Below are 18,788 nucleotides of genomic sequence, written 5' to 3' on the forward strand. Positions count from 1 at the left end.
AGCAATCAAAATTGACTTTATCACATCCTTATATCGTTTTCCTGGTTCTCTAAATGTCTAATATTTTCAATAAATCTGCCACCAAGCACCACTCATAATGTGCCCCGACATAATGCATTCCAATTCTTTGTACTTGGTGTTTGATACAGTCCCCACCCACTTCCATATATCACTATTCCTATCAAATGTAATGTTCCCTGCATATCTTTACAATAGCCCAAACATTACTTATGATTTAAAGTGCTTCGACATAAGGAATCCTGGAGTCTGGCCTAAACTATTTTGTCTTCCTTCACTGAACAATTATTACCCCCAAAATCCTTTCACTCTACTTTGCTTTTTAATAATCCAATCATAATTTCAAGAGTAAGCACTTGATGGGTAGTATTTTATAGAATATACATTTTTTTTCTCCCAAAACGTGGAGATATAAAGTGCAGTAGAGAAGTTAGAAGTACTTACAGGAATCCTACTGATAGCATGTAATTCCTACTTTGCAATAAAGTTTATTAAATGACTTGCGATTGTCAATGATACATCCCCATTTATTTCTTCAGAGTACAAAAATAATTTTTAAGAAGTCTTGACTCCATCATAAAGGTAGTGTGTGAAGGATGCAAAAACGCTGCATGAGTTGACTGTGCTGTCTCCTTGTTTGTGACCTCATGTGTGCTCTGGCTTATCACTTTCATTTATTAACCATAAAAATAGTGGGATTTTTCTTTATAATAATATGAGCAAATCTTTTTAAAATTAATTTATTCATATTATATCTCAATTGTTAGCCCATCCCTTGTATCCTCCTATTCCTCCCTCCCTCCCGCTTCCCCCCTACTCCCCTCCCCTATGTCTGTAACTGAGGGGGACCTCCTCCCCCTATATATGCTCTTAGGGTATTGAGTCTCTTCATGGTAACTTGCTATCCTTCCTCTGAGTGCCACCAGGCCTCCCCATCCAGGGGACATGGTCAGAAATGGGGCACCAGAGTCCGTGTGAACTGGCGGAAAGATCAGAAAATCTTGTCCCTAGAGGCATTATGGGTGTGGCTGCTTTGTCACAAGTGTGTCAGTAGGTGGCAGAGAGGAGAGAGGCTGCATCTATGCTCAGTGTTCTGACCTTTGTACACCCGAATGATTAGTAGCCTGAACTTCCCTGAAAAAAATCAAGCCTGAGACCATGACTACCTATCAGATACCAGGCAGGTCCAGGTGGGCTCCCAGGATGGGGAGAGACCTGGAGAAACCTGCCTATGACCACAGACCCTGGGCAGGAGTGAGCCTAAGATGGATGACCCTTGAAAGGAGACACTTGAGTGTGCCAGGCGAGGAGGGCGCCCAAGACATGACCACCAGACTAGTGCCATGGATCCCAGACAGAGAGCCATGAGGTGACCATCAGTCCAGTGCCATGCAGGCCTGGGGGCCTGACCATGCTGGAAATGACCACTGCCGGACATCATAATGAATGAAAGCAACATAGCACTTCTGAGGCCACTGATGAGATGACTTCAGACACTCAGAGGCCCCAGGCACCACTAAGAGGAGCAAGTGAGTGGTGAAGAAATGGAAAAGAAAGAGAAACAGAAGGCTGTGGGCACAATGAAAAGAGGTAGAAGTGGAGACTCAACGGTAGTGAGGTATAGCCTGATGTGAGTAACTGGTGATGCCACCTGGGACCATGGTGGGGTCCTGGCCTGTGCTATCAGCAAGGGTCACATCTAGGTCTATGGCCCTGAAGTAGCAGGGGTCTGTTACCACCAAAGGCCAGTCAGATGTTCTTGTCTGGGATGTTACCAGGGACATGTTACTGTCTGAGGGCTGTGCAGTATAGCTCCACTCCTCAGCTGGGCATCATGGGAGAGCTGTCCTTATGGGTATGAGCGCAGGAGAGCTAACTCTGCCCTTAGCCAGTTGTCATACTCAGGAGAGCAAGTCCTGCACATTGCTCATTGTGGAAATTGTAGGTCAGCCAGTCCCGAGGATAGGAGAGTGGGAGAACTGGCCCTACCACTGGTTTCCCTTGCAGTGGCATGGATGAGGGAGAGATACCCTCCTTCCCTCTCACCCCTCACCACCTGTGGTAGGTGGGAGACCTGGGCCTGGGGGCATGAGAGTAGGATGTCTGACCTTGCTCCTTACTAGATGCAGCACTCAGAAGAGCAGGCTCTGCACCTCACCTGGGCTGCAAACAGTAGAACTAGCTCTGGTGACTGGAGGGTAGATGAGCCAGATCCAAGGGTGTGAGCATGAAAGAGTGTCCCTGACATTTGTTTGTCATGAGGTGACATGAGTGAGGGAAAGATGCCAGCCCCCCTAGCATGTGCCCCTTGGCATCTACAGCAGGCAGAAGAGCTGGCACTGGATGTGGGAGTAATGGGTAAGTTGGTCCTAGGGTTTGCGTGTCGGGGAGCCAGACCTGCCTCTTGTCTGTTGTGCTGTGGCATCATTGAGAAAAAGATCGCCTTCACTGCCTTTTGCCGTTGATACCTCTGTAGGGATCACGATAGCAGGAGAGTTCTCCCTGCCCCTCACCTGCTGCAGCACTCCAGAGTGCAGTACCTGCACCTCATCTAGGCAGCCTAGTAGTGCTGACCCTGATGATGGGGACTTGGAGATGAGCCAGCCCTGAAGGTGTGAGTATGGGAGAGCTGGCACTGCAACTTGTCTCTTACAGCTGTTTGGGTAAGGGAGAGATGCCCTCTCCTACCCTCGCCCCTTACTACCGATGGCAGGTGGGAGACCTCATCGATGAACTGCTGGATGTCATGAAGAGGCTGGTCCTGAAGATCCAAAACTACTGGATCTCTGTGACACAGGGTAACAACAGGATACCCCAGAGGATTCCCAGTGAGGTTCCAGTATTGATAGAGTAGCAGAAGCCAGAGGCCTCAAACCAGATCACCAATAGCAATGAGCATTTGTAAGCAAAGACTTGTGGACAAAAGGGAATACCGTGGAACAACTGTAACACACTACAACTTCCACAGGAAGCTTTTTTCTTTTCTCCATTGGAGGGAGGGTGCGAGGGTGGGGTGCAGGCATGAGGGGACAGGGAGATGGGTGGGATCGGGATGCATGATGTGAAATTCACAAAGAACCAATAAAAGTTTAAAAAGATATTATGAGAAAATAATTTTTTCTGCTTTGTTTACCTTGAAAAGTATCAAATAAACTGTTAAAGCTTTCTGCTGAGTAAAAATTTAATATTTATACCATGTCTTCCTCCTCATATTCATGCTAAAGCCAAACCCAGAATTGCTTTCTATTTTTCCTGTTTGCTTTTCTTCTGAAAGTTAAATTGCTCAAAATATATTTTCACTGCAGCTATGTTCACACCCACGTGGCTTTGGCTTCCTCATTACAGCGTGAGGGCTGTAAATGCTCTGAAACACCTCGCCAAGGACAGCACTGCTTCCTGAATTGCAAACTAATGAGGGCATGCCTTATTACCTTCTAGCAAAATCAAAACAAAAGAAAAGCTGAAAAACAGGATTTTCAGTCAAATGCTGGCAAGGAAACAACAACAACAAAAAAAATGAGAACTAAACTTGTGTTTTTATGTTTTTACTTTGTACATATACCTTAAAATAATGTTTGTTTATTTGGATTACAAATGAAACCAACAACAAAGTAATAAAGGCTTTCCTCCATTCTTTTGTGGTTGTTGTTTTGGTTTGTTTGGCATTTTGTTTTGTTTTGTTTTTGTATCTTTGGAAATTTAGTTTAAAATAGCTGATTGATAAAATGTCCTATATAGTTCTCTCTCTTTTTTTTTTTTTCAAAAGTGGGGAAAGGTCAGAAAAGTATCTTGTGGTTTGCGTCTGAGTCACAATCCAGCCATCCTGTTTTTCTGCCGCATAACTTCTACCACCTCCACGTAGCATGGCTTTTTCATTTGATACTGGACTCCCGGAGAATTTTCTTTAGAGATAAGTATAGGAAGGATGAATTAATCAGATTTTAGATAGTCAATTCTTCACCAAGAGTGAAGTCTGATCCATATCATAAGACCTCTGCACAGAAAAATCCTAACCTTCTTCTTGTTTTCTGCCACCCAAGAACATAAATCAAGATGGTGGCTACTGTTAATCAGATAGAGACCGATCGATAATTTCTCTGTACAGAGATGCTGTTTGTCTTCTTGGTATTTCTACATCTTTTTTACTTAGCTACTTTTTCTCAATAAAGAAACAAGTTTTGGGGGAAATATAGTTTTTGCTTGCATTCCACATATTATTATTATTATCATTTTCATCATGGTGCCTTTACCAAGATCATATTAAATGTCTTTTCAACTTAAAGATTGGATTTGGTGAGGCTTTTCACTACAACCTTGATGCTACCGAGCAAAGAACAGGACAATCATGCAAAGCACATGGCAGCCACCTACCAACTGCTGTCATGTAATCCCAGCGGTCAATGAGGCACATGTTGAAGGTGAGGTGATCAGATGTTTGCCCTTGGCCAACAAGCGAAATGTCCCTCTCCAAGTTCTGGCACATAGAAGCAGTCCAGCCAACGAGAAACCAAAACACTACCAACAGTATGACTGCTAGCATCCTCATGACCCGGCCACCAGTCATGTATGGGATTCTTTGTGCTGTTCGTGAAAGGAACACCTTCAAAACCCTGAAAACGAAGAAGACCAGAGTGTGAGCATAAACCTGTCAGAAGGGAAAGCCTTAAAATATGGTATTTTAAATTGCAGCCAATGTAAGCCCAATGGAACATCACTTGCACAGCTTTAAAATGAGAAACGCATAAACATTATTGTTCATGTTTTTATTACATTTCACTTTTGTTCCATTCTATGTCAGATCTTTCTGAAGCCAGTTGTTTGTTCCTTGGATAGAATACTGTCTTTGGTATTTTTCTGTATCTCATTTCATAAGGCATCTTCTTATGACTGTTTTATCATACTAACAAAAATATGCAGGATCATAAAAGCAATAATTATAAAAGAAAGACTTAAATATTGGGTCAATCCAGTAAATACATTTCATTAAGGAAGAAGGTTAGGTTGAATTTTTTAAAATGTGAGGGATTTTTTTTCTTAATGGAGTTTTTCTTTTCTGTAGAGATGGCTCAAATAGCTAGTGTGGGAAACTACTGCGTTTCATGATCTTAGTGTCATTTGACCTTCAACTATGGCAAGAAAGTGAAAATCTAGGTTTACTGTACAGACTCACTCACTCTTCAATTTAATCCCTGGCATATTCTCAGCTTACTATAAACTCCCCACCCTCGTCCTGATAATTCACCTCAGAGCTGTGGCTTGAGACTCAATGCCAACCAGCAGGTCTCCAACTCCTTTCCTTCTGTGGCATTCACATTAGCAGCTCACTTCCCTTTTAATGTAGAACCTTGTGAGTGTTATCCAAGCCTGGGCCAGTGATTGGCAGCTGAGTTCTCACTGCTGTGCCTCTAAATGGCTTATCTGCTACTTGCTATGTGGCTGTTGTATCTGTCCCCCAAGTAATGGCCACTGTTATATTATAGGATAGAATTAGATATTTCCTTAATTATATGTGTGCATGGCATATAATCATAAATATTTTTATAAAGTCTGCCTGGAATGAATCTTAGGGGAAAGTGAGGAAAATTTAACACACAGAGGCCATCAGTAAACATAGATCTAAAGCAATTCTATACAAAAACTTTAATTTCTTACTTCTCTTGTTAAAAACCGATATTGTCAACACAGTGTAGCCACTGTGACCATGTAGGAGGTAAGAAATCCTAGAGACTTACAGCAAAAAAACAACAAACCATAAATATTAGACCCATCATCAAAGAAAGGATTTTATTTTAAAAAGACTGGTGAATGGTTATTTGTGTATAATAATTCCAGTATGTATGCAATTCCTCATATCTTTAAATAACTTTGCCAATATGTGAGCAATTATGAACCCCAACTATTTTAGATTTAAAAACTATTCCATGCAATTATCAAATGAATAGGCTCAAAAGAACTATAACACAAGTGATAGAAACTTTCTGAAAAATTAATATTTTTTCTATTTTTAATAAATGAAACTTGCAGTCACTAATACACAGACTTGCTTCTGGCTTCAGCAGGGTAACTTCTAAACTGGAGATGACTATGTGTTCCCATGGGCAATCCTGCCCTTTGCTGGTCTTCTGTATGTTACCACAAGTGCAATTGTGGTGTTTGAATAGGAATAACTCCTATAGACTCATGTGTTTGATATTTTAGCCATAGGAAGTGGCACTGTTAGGATGTGTGCTCTTGTTGGAGTAGGTGTGGCCCTGTTGAAGGAAGTGTGTCACCCTGGAGAGAGGCTTTGGGGTCTCACATGCTCAAGGTAGGTCTAATGTGGCAGTATCCTCCATTGTCTGAAGATGAAGATGTACAGCTCTCAGCTCCTCCTCCAGCATCATGTCCGCCTGCGTGCTTCCCGCCATGGTGATAACGGACTAGACCCCTGACACTGTAAGCCAGCCTCAATTAAATGGTTTTTCTCTATAAGAGTTGCTGTGGTCATGGTGCCTCTTCACAGCAATGGAAACCCCAAAACAACAGAAAAGGAGACAATGATTCCAAACTCTAGCTATCTTCATTTAAACACCTGAGCTAACTTTAAGGAGAAAGAGTAACAGCCGTGTTTCAGGCTCCACGCAAGGCGTGGTATCATCTATGTGTTATAGAATGCAGACATCGTCAATCATGGGGCAGGAATCTGTGGAGGTTAGGAAAATTTGGAAGAGTCCAAGGCTCCTGAACATGCAACGATCAAAAATTAATTCAAAGTCAAATATGCCTTGATTTTGAAGTGTTCCTGGCCATGCTTCCCATGCAGCATGGCATCACTGAAGTGGCTTCAGAGCTGGTCCTGAACACAGAGCGTGACCCATTTGCACTGCCCATGCCATCACACCATGTGACACAGGCCAGTGCTGCCAGAATGGGGCTCAGACCAAACTGCTACATGCTGTGAATGCCAGTGTTTTTTTATTGTACATTCACGTTCTCTGCACTTACAGAAACAATGGATTAAATATGGAAAACAGAAGCTATTACTATTTTTCTACTGTCATTTCTCTGCACGCATAACATTAGTAAACCTTGGGTGTTGTCTTAGAATATTTTAAAAGTTCGTTCTTTTGAGTTGCTGACTTGAACTTTACACAAAAATCATGAAATGACCTTTTCCTTGGGATTAGGATAGAATTTCAAACAGTTTTTGAAATGACCCTAAAACACACTTCTGCTATTTAGTACTTTAATACATATTTATGAAATGTTGCACTTTCAGCACTGACAATTATACAATCGAGATTTTAATCAACCTGGAAATGCACTTTAAGATGCTCTGTGTCCTGCATTATCAGATAGGTAACCAAGATTTAATTCTTCACATAAACAATAAGCAAGTGTATTCATTTACTTTTTATTTTTAAATAAAGTTTTTATCTTTATTTATTTTTACTTCTTTGAGACTTTCATACATAATACTGTATTTATATAATTTCCACCCCTCCTTCTCCCCATCTTCAATTCCCCCCACCACAGCCATTTCCTGTCAAATTCAGGACCCTTCTTCTTTTATTGTTAATGTTACACACACTCACACACATATATGCACACACACACACACACACACACACACACACCACTGAATCCATTTAGTATGTGAGGTCAGGGCTAACCTATCAAGTGGCTAATCTTTGGAAAACCCTGAGTCTCCCTGTTTGGGTAGGTCCTTGTGAAATCCCCTCTCCCGTACTGCCTCAACTGGTGTAGTAATTGTGTAGGTTTTCTTTAGACAACCATGTTGTTGTGATTTCACAGGTACAATTTTCATGTCATGTCTAGAAGACACTACCTAATGACAGGCATCCTAATTCCCTGGCTCTTAAAATGCACCCATTCTCTGCAATTTCCCCACAGTCTTGGGTGTAAAGATTGTGCTGTCGATGTATTACTCATGGCTGGGCACCCACGGTTATTTATTCTTTGCAGTTTGACCAATCGTAGAGCTCCATAGTAACTTCTACCTGCCACAAAAGACAGTTCATTAATGAGAGGTGAGAGCTACACTTATCTGTGGATATGAGGGTCCATTTTTAAAATGCAGTTAGGAATTATCATGGTTTAGAAAAGTGGCAGGGGCTACAGGATCCCTTCTAGGATCCATGATCTCAATAGTCACAGGTGGTTGGCTATGTTTCCAGATCCGGGCATGGCTTTCTTCCTGTTGAGCAGGTCTGAAGTCCAATCAAAGAGCTGCTCATGAGCCTCAAGATAAACGTGCTTCTATTGTACCACTGGGGATACCTTGTTAGCTGGTCACTGTTATGGACTGTAGGTTTTACATCTGGGTAGATCTGCTGATTGCTTTTCTCCCTTGGCAGCTTACACAGCACCTTTGGGTGCTATGAGTGTTAGTCCTCAGGGAGGAGGCATCCAGATCAGCTCGTGCTTGATTCTCCAAGTCCTCGTCTGAAGAGGATGGTATCTTCAGCAACAGGGTCTTACCTCCAATTTCGGAGAGGCAGCCAGTGGCAATAGCAGTAGCCCATATTGTTTGGGAGTCTTTCACCCTGATTTCATCTTTAATAAATTGTAAAATTATGTTTGTACCAAACAGTTGTTTTAATAAAAATTCTTGGGGCCAGTGAAATGACTTAGCAAGAAAGGGTGCTTGCCATCGCATCTGATGACCCAAGTTTCATTCCTGGAACCCACATAGGAAGAGAAGAGAATAGTCCCAAAAATTGTCAATTGTCATCTGATCTTCACATACACATCGTGGAATATTGATATCCATGCAACATAACATATGCACACGCTAAATCAGTAAATAAACATACATAAACAGACAAACAAACCTGGGATAGAAAACAGGACCTCATGTATACAAGGTACTGCCTCACTGCTGAGTCATTCCTCTACCCGCCCCTTAAATTTAATTTCACTATGATTCATTTGTAGTGAGAATTTTGGTTCCTTTAAAAACCAAGTTATGTTATGTGAATGTTTTTGTCTTAATCCAGGATGTTGGATATGGGGCTACTTCAGACTGTCCATAGCCACAGCCGCTAACTATGATTTGTCTCATGCTCTGGGAGGAGTGTGATTTTTGCCAGCTGGAAATAATTCATGTTCGGAATTCTGGGGACACTGTAAAGGCTGTATAAATGCCAGCGCCCCAAGAGGTGGTGGCTGCTCCCCCTGCCGTTGTTGGTTCCTGCTGCTGCTGTTTGCTAGATTGACGATGAAGATTGAACTTGGCCCAAGGAACTCAATACCCTTAATCAGCAGGAAGCAATCTAAAGAGATATATGCTCCCTTTCCCCTCTGTCCTTATTTCTCTCTTACCTAGTGCTGGGGGCTTGGAAGGGATTGGGGTAGAGAAGGGTAGCAGATAAAAGAATCCGATAAAGTAATAAAAAATAGTCAGACCACATTCATTATAAGTATAATTGACATCTATTTTATATATCTACACATAGATATACCTAGGTTTGTATTAAAATTTCTCACATAGAAAAAGGCCATACATGAGTGTTACGTTCAGCATTTCTTGTAAGTTTCTAGGACCCTCTGGATCCTTCTACTTTGCTATTCTCCTATGCTTCTCTCATCTAGAGTCCCAATAGGATGTCCTCCCCTCTGTCCTATTTTCCTGGTAAGTGAAGATTTTCATGGGACATGCCCCTTGTGGCATTTGTAATATTGTTTGCTACCTAGATCAGCTGGGCTCGGTTGGGGTCAGTGACTTTCAGCATAGCAGAATTCTGTGAAAGATTTCTATAGATTATCCTTCATTCTTTCCCCCCATGTGATGCTTTCTGTGCTGTTCAATAAAAGAGAGAGCAAAGTCCTTAAAAAAAAAAAAAGAAAGAAAGAAAGAAAAGAAAAAGGCCATACATAGAAAAACTTTAAATAGCTCCTTTTCAAAGCTTACAACCTAACTAGAAATAAGTCTGAAATTGTTACTATTGTATAGAAGTCTCAAAAGTAATAAAAATATTATATTAAAAGTAAAATCAATTGAAAGAATGAAGAAATTGTTGCCATATGAAGCAACATGTAGTCATGTATTATGCATAGCTGGTAAGTCTATTTATCTAGTGGAAGATGTGGTATTGGATCCAAGCCTTGCCGGAGACTCTTAATTAATAATGGCAGAAGGTGACAGGATGTAAGGAAGTGCTCTTGTTTTAGAGACAGCTGAGTTATCTTGAGAATAGCTATAGAACTGGTTGGTATGAGGGAACATTTTCTCCCTAATATTAACCCAGGACTTCTGGTACCTTTTAAGTAACTGCAGGATGGTTTGTTGTTGATGTTTTGTTTTTATCAGACTGAGAACTACTGCTTCCAAGGAAATTACTTGTTACCTGTTCTTTATTCCATGACAAAACTATAGAAAATATTTTTTTCTGATACCAAATGTTTATAGAAATTCTGAAGCTCAGAGCATGACTTGTGAGTTCATTAAGTACCATCTCTGAAAATACTTCCTAATCTGATCTCTCTCTATCCTGCCTTTCTCTGTGTATATGTGCGTGTATGTGTGTGTGTGCACATGTATGCTCTTGAGTGCAGGTGTATGTACAGGCCAGCAGTTAATGTTAGGTGTGTTCCTCTATGGTTTATTATTATTGTATTATTATGATGATGATGATGATGATGATGATGAAGCAGGGTTCCCTCACTGAACCTAGAGCAAATCAATTGGTTAGACTGACTGTACAGTGAGCCTGTAGGACCTTCATACCCCCGCCCCTCCCTGCCGCCCAACACTGGAGTTACAGATACATGCCTGGCTTTCATATTGGTGCTGGGATCTGAACTCATGTCTTCATGTGGTAGAGTTACAAGCATTCTAGCATAGAATTATATCTCCAGCCTCATTAATCAGATTAATTTTGATTGGAGAGGTAATCAATATGCTGTGAATTTGAACATCTATTAATAAAGAAATCTCACTTCTAAGTTACCATAAATGCTCATGTTTTCCAGATGACCCTTGGGTACTTTTTGTACAATCTGATAATTAAAGATTGTTATAAATACCATAATCTCATTTCTAGAGAGGGAAAAAAAAAATAGCACCAAAGTTCACAATTCTCCCACCTCTGGTTTTACAACCTTCAAATAAAAAGAACCTTAACAACAAGGTCTAAACAGCTTAGGACACATATAAATTCCTGATGTAAATCATATTTTTGTGATCTTTTCACAGGTAAATCTTACTTTAAAATTTTTAATTAAATTGTAATTACATCATTCCTCCATCCTTTCTCTTCCCTCTCCTTCCTTATCCCCTCATTCCTTCTCAAATTCACAGACTCTTTTTCCTTAATTATTATTCTTATATATACATAAATATATACATATATGAATAAATAAATGTACAAACACAACTTGATAGTTCATTTAGTGCTGCTTGTATATATGCATATATAATATGTATATATAGTTGTTTATATGCATGTATATTTTAGTATTGTATTGGATAATCATTTAGAGGCTCATCCCCTGGAAAGACTAATCCTCCCTCTTAGTAGTCTTTACTTGTCTGTAGCTTTTCTTCATTTAGGGGTGGGACCTCAGGACATTTCCCCCATCTACAGTGGCATGTCAACTGGTGTTATCATTGTTTAAGCAATCAAATGTGGAATTTCATGGGTGTGGGTAACTGTTTAGGGAACCACCTTCTCAGAGGGCTTCACCATTTGTAAAGAAAACAAGGATTTAGAATGAGAAAGAAATACATAAAGGACACTTTCTTCCTCTTCTTCTTCTTCTTCTTCTTCTTCTTCTTCTTCTTCTTCTTCTTCTTCTTCTTTTTTATCATTGCTGGCTCATGCATGTATGAAAAAAAGAGTGCAATTTATAAGATAAAGGGAACTTGTCCCTACTTTCTCACTCTGCATTTCTAGTTTTAGTTCACACAACTACCCTGCCGGGGCTTATTTTAAGGTTACCATAGCATCCTTTCAGTCTCTAGTTGATACTTCTATCCTCACCGTGTGGGCTTTCCAGCTCTTGATATGGATGTGGCAGGGCTCCCATCATGTCACTGTACCCTGACTTTCCTCCCTTTATGTCAGTTCCTTTTCAGCCTCAGATACCACCTCCTTCCTTTCATGTGGTAGTGTTTTCAAGGACCTTCTAAATGTCACTCCTTACGTTCTTATTCTACACAGCATACCCAGGCAATTGCATCTGCTCCTGCCTCACTTGTCACACACCAGCAAATTATGCATCTACATATTAGCTCAGCACTCTCCTGAGCCCAAGGTCTGTATGCTCAATGGCCTATCAAAGGCAAACAGATCCCCAGGAAAATGCTCCCTCCCTTTGCTCTATGTAACCTATCTCCATGGACACTGAGACCTAATTGTACAATGTAGAAACCTAGGAATGAAATTAGGTATTTTCCTTTCATCCACACTCCAGCAATCAAATGAATCAAGGATTTAATTTCTATGTCTTAAGTGTCTTTCAGTCCTTCTATTTTTCTCCATCTGGACTGCCACTATATAGCTCTTATCCTTCTATTTGCTCCAACAGTAATGTCCTAACTTGCTCCTTACTGGTGTTGACCATCTATAATCCACAGCACACACTGAAGTCGCATGATCTTTCTATATCTTACTTATGGTCATGGTCTCCTTTTTACCATCCTTTAGTGACTTTACCTAAATCCTAACCCCTCTCTTTTATGAGGCCTCTGAACAGTGGCCCCTCCTCGCCCAGCAGCCATCTCTCCATTTTCTCCCTCCGAAGACCTGCAGCTCCCCCTGGATGACATGCAGGAGCCATCTATCTGAGCAGTTATTTCCATCAGGATTTAGAAGGGCGCAGGCGACTTTCCAAATAGATCTCCCAGGGCTGCGAAATGGATTGTCACTTTTTATTATGATACAGCCAGAATTTAGTACCTCCAGTAAAAGCAGATTTCTATTCTTACAACATTTGCATTTCTCTGTGATTTTGCCACATCTCTTTCATTTACAAAAAAAAAGAGGGCTGAACCTCATTCCTGAAGCCATCCAGGCTTCTGCTCCATCCACAAAACCAGAGTAACTGCAACACCATGGAGGTCTGCCTTTGACTTTAATTTCTATCAGTCACCTGGGAAATGACACCTATAAAAGGGCTGTGGTTCGCTGGCTGTCACTCCACTTCAGTGGCGACGAGTCCCCGTGTTCATTGAATTTTCATCAATTTTTCAAAACTTCATTTTCAGAACTAAAAGCTACCTATTTGGTCACTGGCTGAATTTTCAGGTGTGAATTAGAAAGGATCAAAGGACTGGCACCATCTGGAGGAAAATAAGTATTAGCCTTGACAAACGCACATTAAGTTATTGCTACAATAAGAAAGAAAAGTCACAGCTGGGTTTCTCACATGCTTTATCAGTCGCCCGAGGTGTTTGAGCCTGACCATCACATCACTGTTCCTTCCTTCTCACCTTATCTCAGCCAGGTAGGGTAAGGAGGAACAGAGGGACAGAACTCTCACGTGTCCTCTGGATGCTTAGAGTTGCAAGGAACGTGAAGGGCTGTCTATTTTGATCCTATTTCTGTATAGAGATGTGGAGGTCTCATGAGGGGAGTCATTTATCCAGATTAACAACTAGCAAGTAGCATAATCATGGCAAACATTTATCCTCGGATTAGTAGGTTTTAGTATTTTACCAAATGCTGTTCACCAAATTTCAACTTAGCGAGGGGAATTTGGTGAAATTGGTAGTCTGTTCAGAGTGTAAAGATTTTATAAAGAACAACAAGACCTGGCCTTTCCAAACATGACTTATCTTCCCTATTTTTCTGTGTGATATTTTTTTCTCTAATCTAGATACTGATAGTTCAAAAACCATCCTCTATCTACTGATTGAAATGTCATTATCCTTATACATTTAGCTCAAGTATGAAATATTATCTAGTCTGGGGAACAGAGAGAGAGGAAAAATGAAAGGTGAATAGAGTCTAGGAAACCTACGGCATATGATCAAATGTGTAAACATAAATATAACAGGAGACTAAGAAACATGGGGAAAGGAAAAAAGAACCAGAAGATTGCCTGAAGAAATAATGGTTGGCACAACCCAAATACGGCAGTAGATGTGAGTCTACACATTAAATGAGCTTTTGAAACCTCAGGTGGGATGAATTGGACCTACTCAAATTATGACCCATTATCCCTTTACTATGGTTATGAGTTGGAGACAGAAAAATAAGCTTGAAACATTAGGAGAGGAAAATTCCACCATGTGCAATGGATCCTCATTATGAGCAAAAGCAGATTTCTCATCAGAAATATGAAGGACAGGGCACAGCAGGATGACATATTCAAACTGTCTAAAGAGAAAAATAGAGAAGATAGAAACACTTTGCTAACAAAGAACCCATGTCTGGTAAAGTTCTCCTTTAGAAATGAAGGTGCAATTAGACTATTCTTTTTTTTTTTTTTTTTATTCTCTATATGTGTTTAATTCATAGACCAACACCCGAATGTATACACTATACAGTCACCAAAAGACAAGTTTACTCTGTATTTTTCAAATTCTCAAGATTTTAAATTGCATTCTTAGATAAATTAAAAAAAAAATAGTTTCTGTATACTGAACATGCCTTCTGTGAGATGCCAAAGGGGAGATTTTACATGCAACAAAAGAACACAATACAGAAACTCAAAAGCAGATGGAGAAATGATACCTCTGATAAAAGTAACTAAGTCAGGAAGTATATGCAATATCAATAAATTTTAGATTGTGACTCTAATCACCTATGTGATTTCAGACACTATATAAAACAGGTGTGAATCTGTGTTGATGGGCACGTGATGCTTAAAAGATATAATTCTCATGATGAACAACGTCAAAGATGAAAAAAATATACAAGTAAGGTTCTTTTAATTACCAAGATCAAGTTGGATTAATCTGAAATCACTTGCTGTAAATTTAGGATATAATTATTATCTCCAGAGAAGTTACTACAAAAATAACTGAAATGTGCACAGTAAGATGAGGCTGGATCAAGACACAGTAGAAAGTATTGACATCTTACAAAAGTAGATAGTCATGGAGGAAGGGAAGACAAACAAGGTATGGATGTAGAAACCAACTGCGAAACGGAAGAAGTGCTACCTTGCATGCTGCCATATGAAATGTGAATCGGGCCATTTTCTGCTATGCGTCTCTTAAAATAGGTTCATGTCATCATAGGTCAATTATTTAGCACCAACTGATCAGCAAAAATATTCCAAAAAAAATGTTACTTTGGTTTTTTTTAATGTAACATTTTACCACTTAATATATCATGATATTATACAACATGATTTACTTAAACTATAAAACAAATTTATTACAGATGGTTTCTTAACAGAGCCATTTAAATGAACAGTTCTATTACAATCACAAAAGGGAAGCATCATTTTGCATGGTTTTGTCAATAGCATTAAGAGGATAGGCTAGCCAAATGTGGTAGAGTTCATCTGAGCAAGAGCAATATCAAAAAAATCACAGCCACAACAATGCTCTGGAGAAACCCTACCAGCAAGGCGATCGGCAGCATTCTGGGGAAGACAGAACTGAGACAGCAAAAAAGGCTAAATCGGCTAAAGCCTAGTGGAGCAGTCAGTCAATTAGCTACACCTTATCGGATGTCTACAGCCCGCTTAGTTAATTACCTGTGGGCTCTTCTGCAGCTTGTTGAAGCTCATGACTGAGTACCAGCTACACTGGTTTGGTGTCGGGCCCAGTGTAGGTCTTCTGTCTCATAGCTTCTCAGAATGGTATTTCACAAGAGAATGGATTTGAGCTGTCAATATTTAAAGGGGGCTATTCTTGTAACTCAAGACTTAACTGTCTGCCAGGCACTTTCACCTCTTCTCGCATGGGCAGATATCATAAAGCAAAGCATTTTCAATCTTTTGAGTCAGGACTATACAGACTAAAGTGTGACGGAAAATAACTGCAGGGATTTATTTTTCTTTCTAAAGACTGCTTTGATCTATTTAGTGTATTAGACCTAATGGTTCTGCGTTTTCAGTGTCTGTAACAGAACTTAGAGAAAAAGAAGGCTATAATCCTAGTGGAGAAACCTCAGAAAGAAGTTAAACAATTTTGTTTAACTTCAGTCTAACCTTAGCATTCTCCTTAGCCTTAATCCACAGTAAAGCACAGTAAAGTGCCGCTGTAGTTGCTCTTTGGCTATTGACTTGGTCACACTCTCTGTTGTCACTTGATTTACAACTCTGTGATGCAAATTCACTGTAGCAAATACTTGTCTATTGGTGCGCACACTGAGTCCTCTATGGAAACTATAATATGTGGTAAAAGCAAAAGCTGGAAAAGCATAAACAAGAACTATATTGAAGAGATATGGAGAAAGTGGGCAGCCTTGTCTGGTCCCCTATTTTAGAGGAATTTCTTTGAGTATCTCTCCATTTAATTTGATATTGGCTATTGGCTTGCTGTATATAGCCTTTATTATGTTTAGGTATGTGCTTTGTGTTCCCGATCTCTCCAGAACTTTAAACATAAATGGGTGTTGGATTTTGTCAAATGCTTTTTCTGCATCTAAGGAGATGATCATGTGGTTTTTCTCTTTCAGTTTGTTTATACGGTGGATTACATTGATGGATTTCTGTATGTTAAACCATCCCTGCATGCCTAGAATGAAGCCTACCTGGTCATGGTGAATGATGTCTCTGATATGTTTTTGTATTCATTTGTACTCATTTTATTGAGTATCTTTGCATCAATGTTCATAAGAGAAATTGGTGTGAAATTCTCTTTTTTTGTTGGGTCTTTGTGGGGTTTAGGTATCAATATGGGGAGATGGAAACTATCTACACTTGCACTAGCTATATAGAGGCTATCAGAGTTTGGGTGAATGTCACCCTCTGTGCATACATATTTTATAAAATCATTTAATGCCTTTCTTGCTTTCTTCGTTCGTAATATTCTGAGTGCTGCCATAAAACAATCTGTTTTGTAAATGGCATGATTGCTGGTGGCGCAGACTGCTCAATCAACTATTTCTTTAATTGATATTTCGGTGGCTATTTTTTTTTTTATTTACTTTAAATCCAAATTGCTTCTTACCCTCCTTCCTGTCTTCCCAGTCCCTTCCTCTTACCTCACCTCCCAGCCTCTTCTCCCCTTCTCCTCAGAAAAGGGCAGGCACCCCACTGCATATCAAGGAGCCTGGGCATATCAAGTTGCAGTAAGACTAGCTGCATCTTTTTTTCTGAGCCTAGCTAGGGGAAAGGGGTCCAAAGGCAGGAACAACAGAGTCAGAGTCACACAAAGACCCAGCTTCACAGCTGTTATATGTGCATATGTCCGAGGTCTGGTCCATGCATGCTCTCTTGTTGGAAGTTCAGTCTCTATGAGGTCCTGTGGGTCCAGGTGAGTTGATGCTGTAAGTTTTCTTGTGGTATCCTTGACCCCTCTGGCTCCTTCAATCCTTCCTTCCCCTCTTCCCTGGGATTAAGCTCCCCTTAATGTTTGGCTGTGGGCCTCTGAAATCTATGAGTTGTCAACGTAAACTAAACTCCTTAGTAACAGAAGGTCTACTTTGTAGTGTGAAATTCTAAGCATTAAATTTAGTAAGTAAATTAGGGTAACGTTCCAAACACTGTCTTTTTCAAGTTTTAGTCTCTCTCTCCTCTCTCTCCCTCTCCTCCTCCTCTCTCTCTCTCTCCCTCCCCACCCCCTTTCTCTTTCTCTTTCTCTAACTCTAGGCCAAATTTTTTTCTTTTTAATTAATTAATTAACTTTACATTCCAACCACAGTTTCCCCTTCCTCTTCTCCTCCCAGTCTCCCCACACTACCTCCCCTCTCCCTCTCATCCATCCCTCCTTTTCTCTTCAGTAAAGGCCACCCATGAATATCAACCAGCTTTGGTGTATGAAGTTGCAGGAAGACTAGGAACAGCTCCTACTAAGGCTACATGAAGCCTCCCATCAGGGAGAAAGGATCCCAAAGGCAGACAGAGAGTCAGAAACAATCTCCCCCTACCCTCACCCCTGTTCCCACTGTTAGGAGTCCCACATGAAGACAGAGCTACACAACTGTTACATGTGTGCAGAGGGCCCAGGTCAGCCACATGCAGGCAGGCCCTCTGGTTGGCAGTTCAGTCTCTGTGAGGCCCTATGGGCTCACGTTAGTCCATTTTGAAGGTGTTCTTATGGTGTCCTTGATCCCTCCAGCTTCTACAATCCTTCCTCCTCCTCCTCCTCCACAGGACTCCTCAAGCTCCATCTAATGTTTGGCTGTGGGTCTTTGAATCTGTTTCCATCAGTTGCTGGGCGAAGCCTCTCTGACAATTATTATGGTGGGCTCCTATCTGCGAGTATAGCAAAGTATTATTCGCAGCATCAAAGGTGGGCTGTGTCTCATGGCATGGGTCTCAGGCTGAACCAGGCGTTGGTTGGCCATTCCCTCAATTTCTGTTCCATCTTTAGCCCTGCACATCTGTAGGCAGAACAAATTGTAGACCAAAGGTTTTGGGGCTTTAGATTTTTTGACTTTAGATTTTTGGACATATGTTTGATTTTGATATTCAAGTTTGGACATACCTATATTGTTGACTTTAGATTTCAGAAAGTAAAATAGCTTAGTTTTTTTCTTTAAAAAATGAATATATATGACAAAATGTAGTTGGAATGTTCTCACTTTTTAACCTTTCCTTCAGTGTGGTCACAGGTGTCTTGTCCCAGTGGATACCTGGTTTCCTGGCAATTGCATGTTTTATCAAAACTTTTTCCAGGTAAAAAACAATACTCTAGAATGCAT

General features: G+C 40.4%; 1 protein-coding gene and 1 non-coding gene across 2 annotated transcripts in view; one reads left to right on the top strand and one right to left on the bottom strand.

Moving 5' to 3' along the window:
- Window positions 1–18,788, bottom strand: part of Gpr158 (G protein-coupled receptor 158) — a 346,810-nt gene that overhangs the window by 26,293 nt on the left and 301,729 nt on the right. Inside the window, exon 7 of the mRNA XM_051151238.1 lies at window positions 4,390–4,628. Coding sequence (XP_051007195.1) covers window positions 4,390–4,628 — 239 coding nt within the window. The remainder of the gene's footprint in view (window positions 1–4,389; window positions 4,629–18,788) is intronic.
- On the top strand, window positions 1,019–1,150 carry LOC127194099 (small nucleolar RNA SNORA17). The gene has a single exon (XR_007831232.1). It is a non-coding gene; the product is annotated as a small nucleolar RNA SNORA17 (small nucleolar RNA).

Source organism: Acomys russatus, chromosome 9, assembly GCF_903995435.1.
Source record: "Acomys russatus chromosome 9, mAcoRus1.1, whole genome shotgun sequence".
Classification (NCBI taxonomy): Eukaryota; Metazoa; Chordata; class Mammalia; order Rodentia; family Muridae; genus Acomys; species Acomys russatus.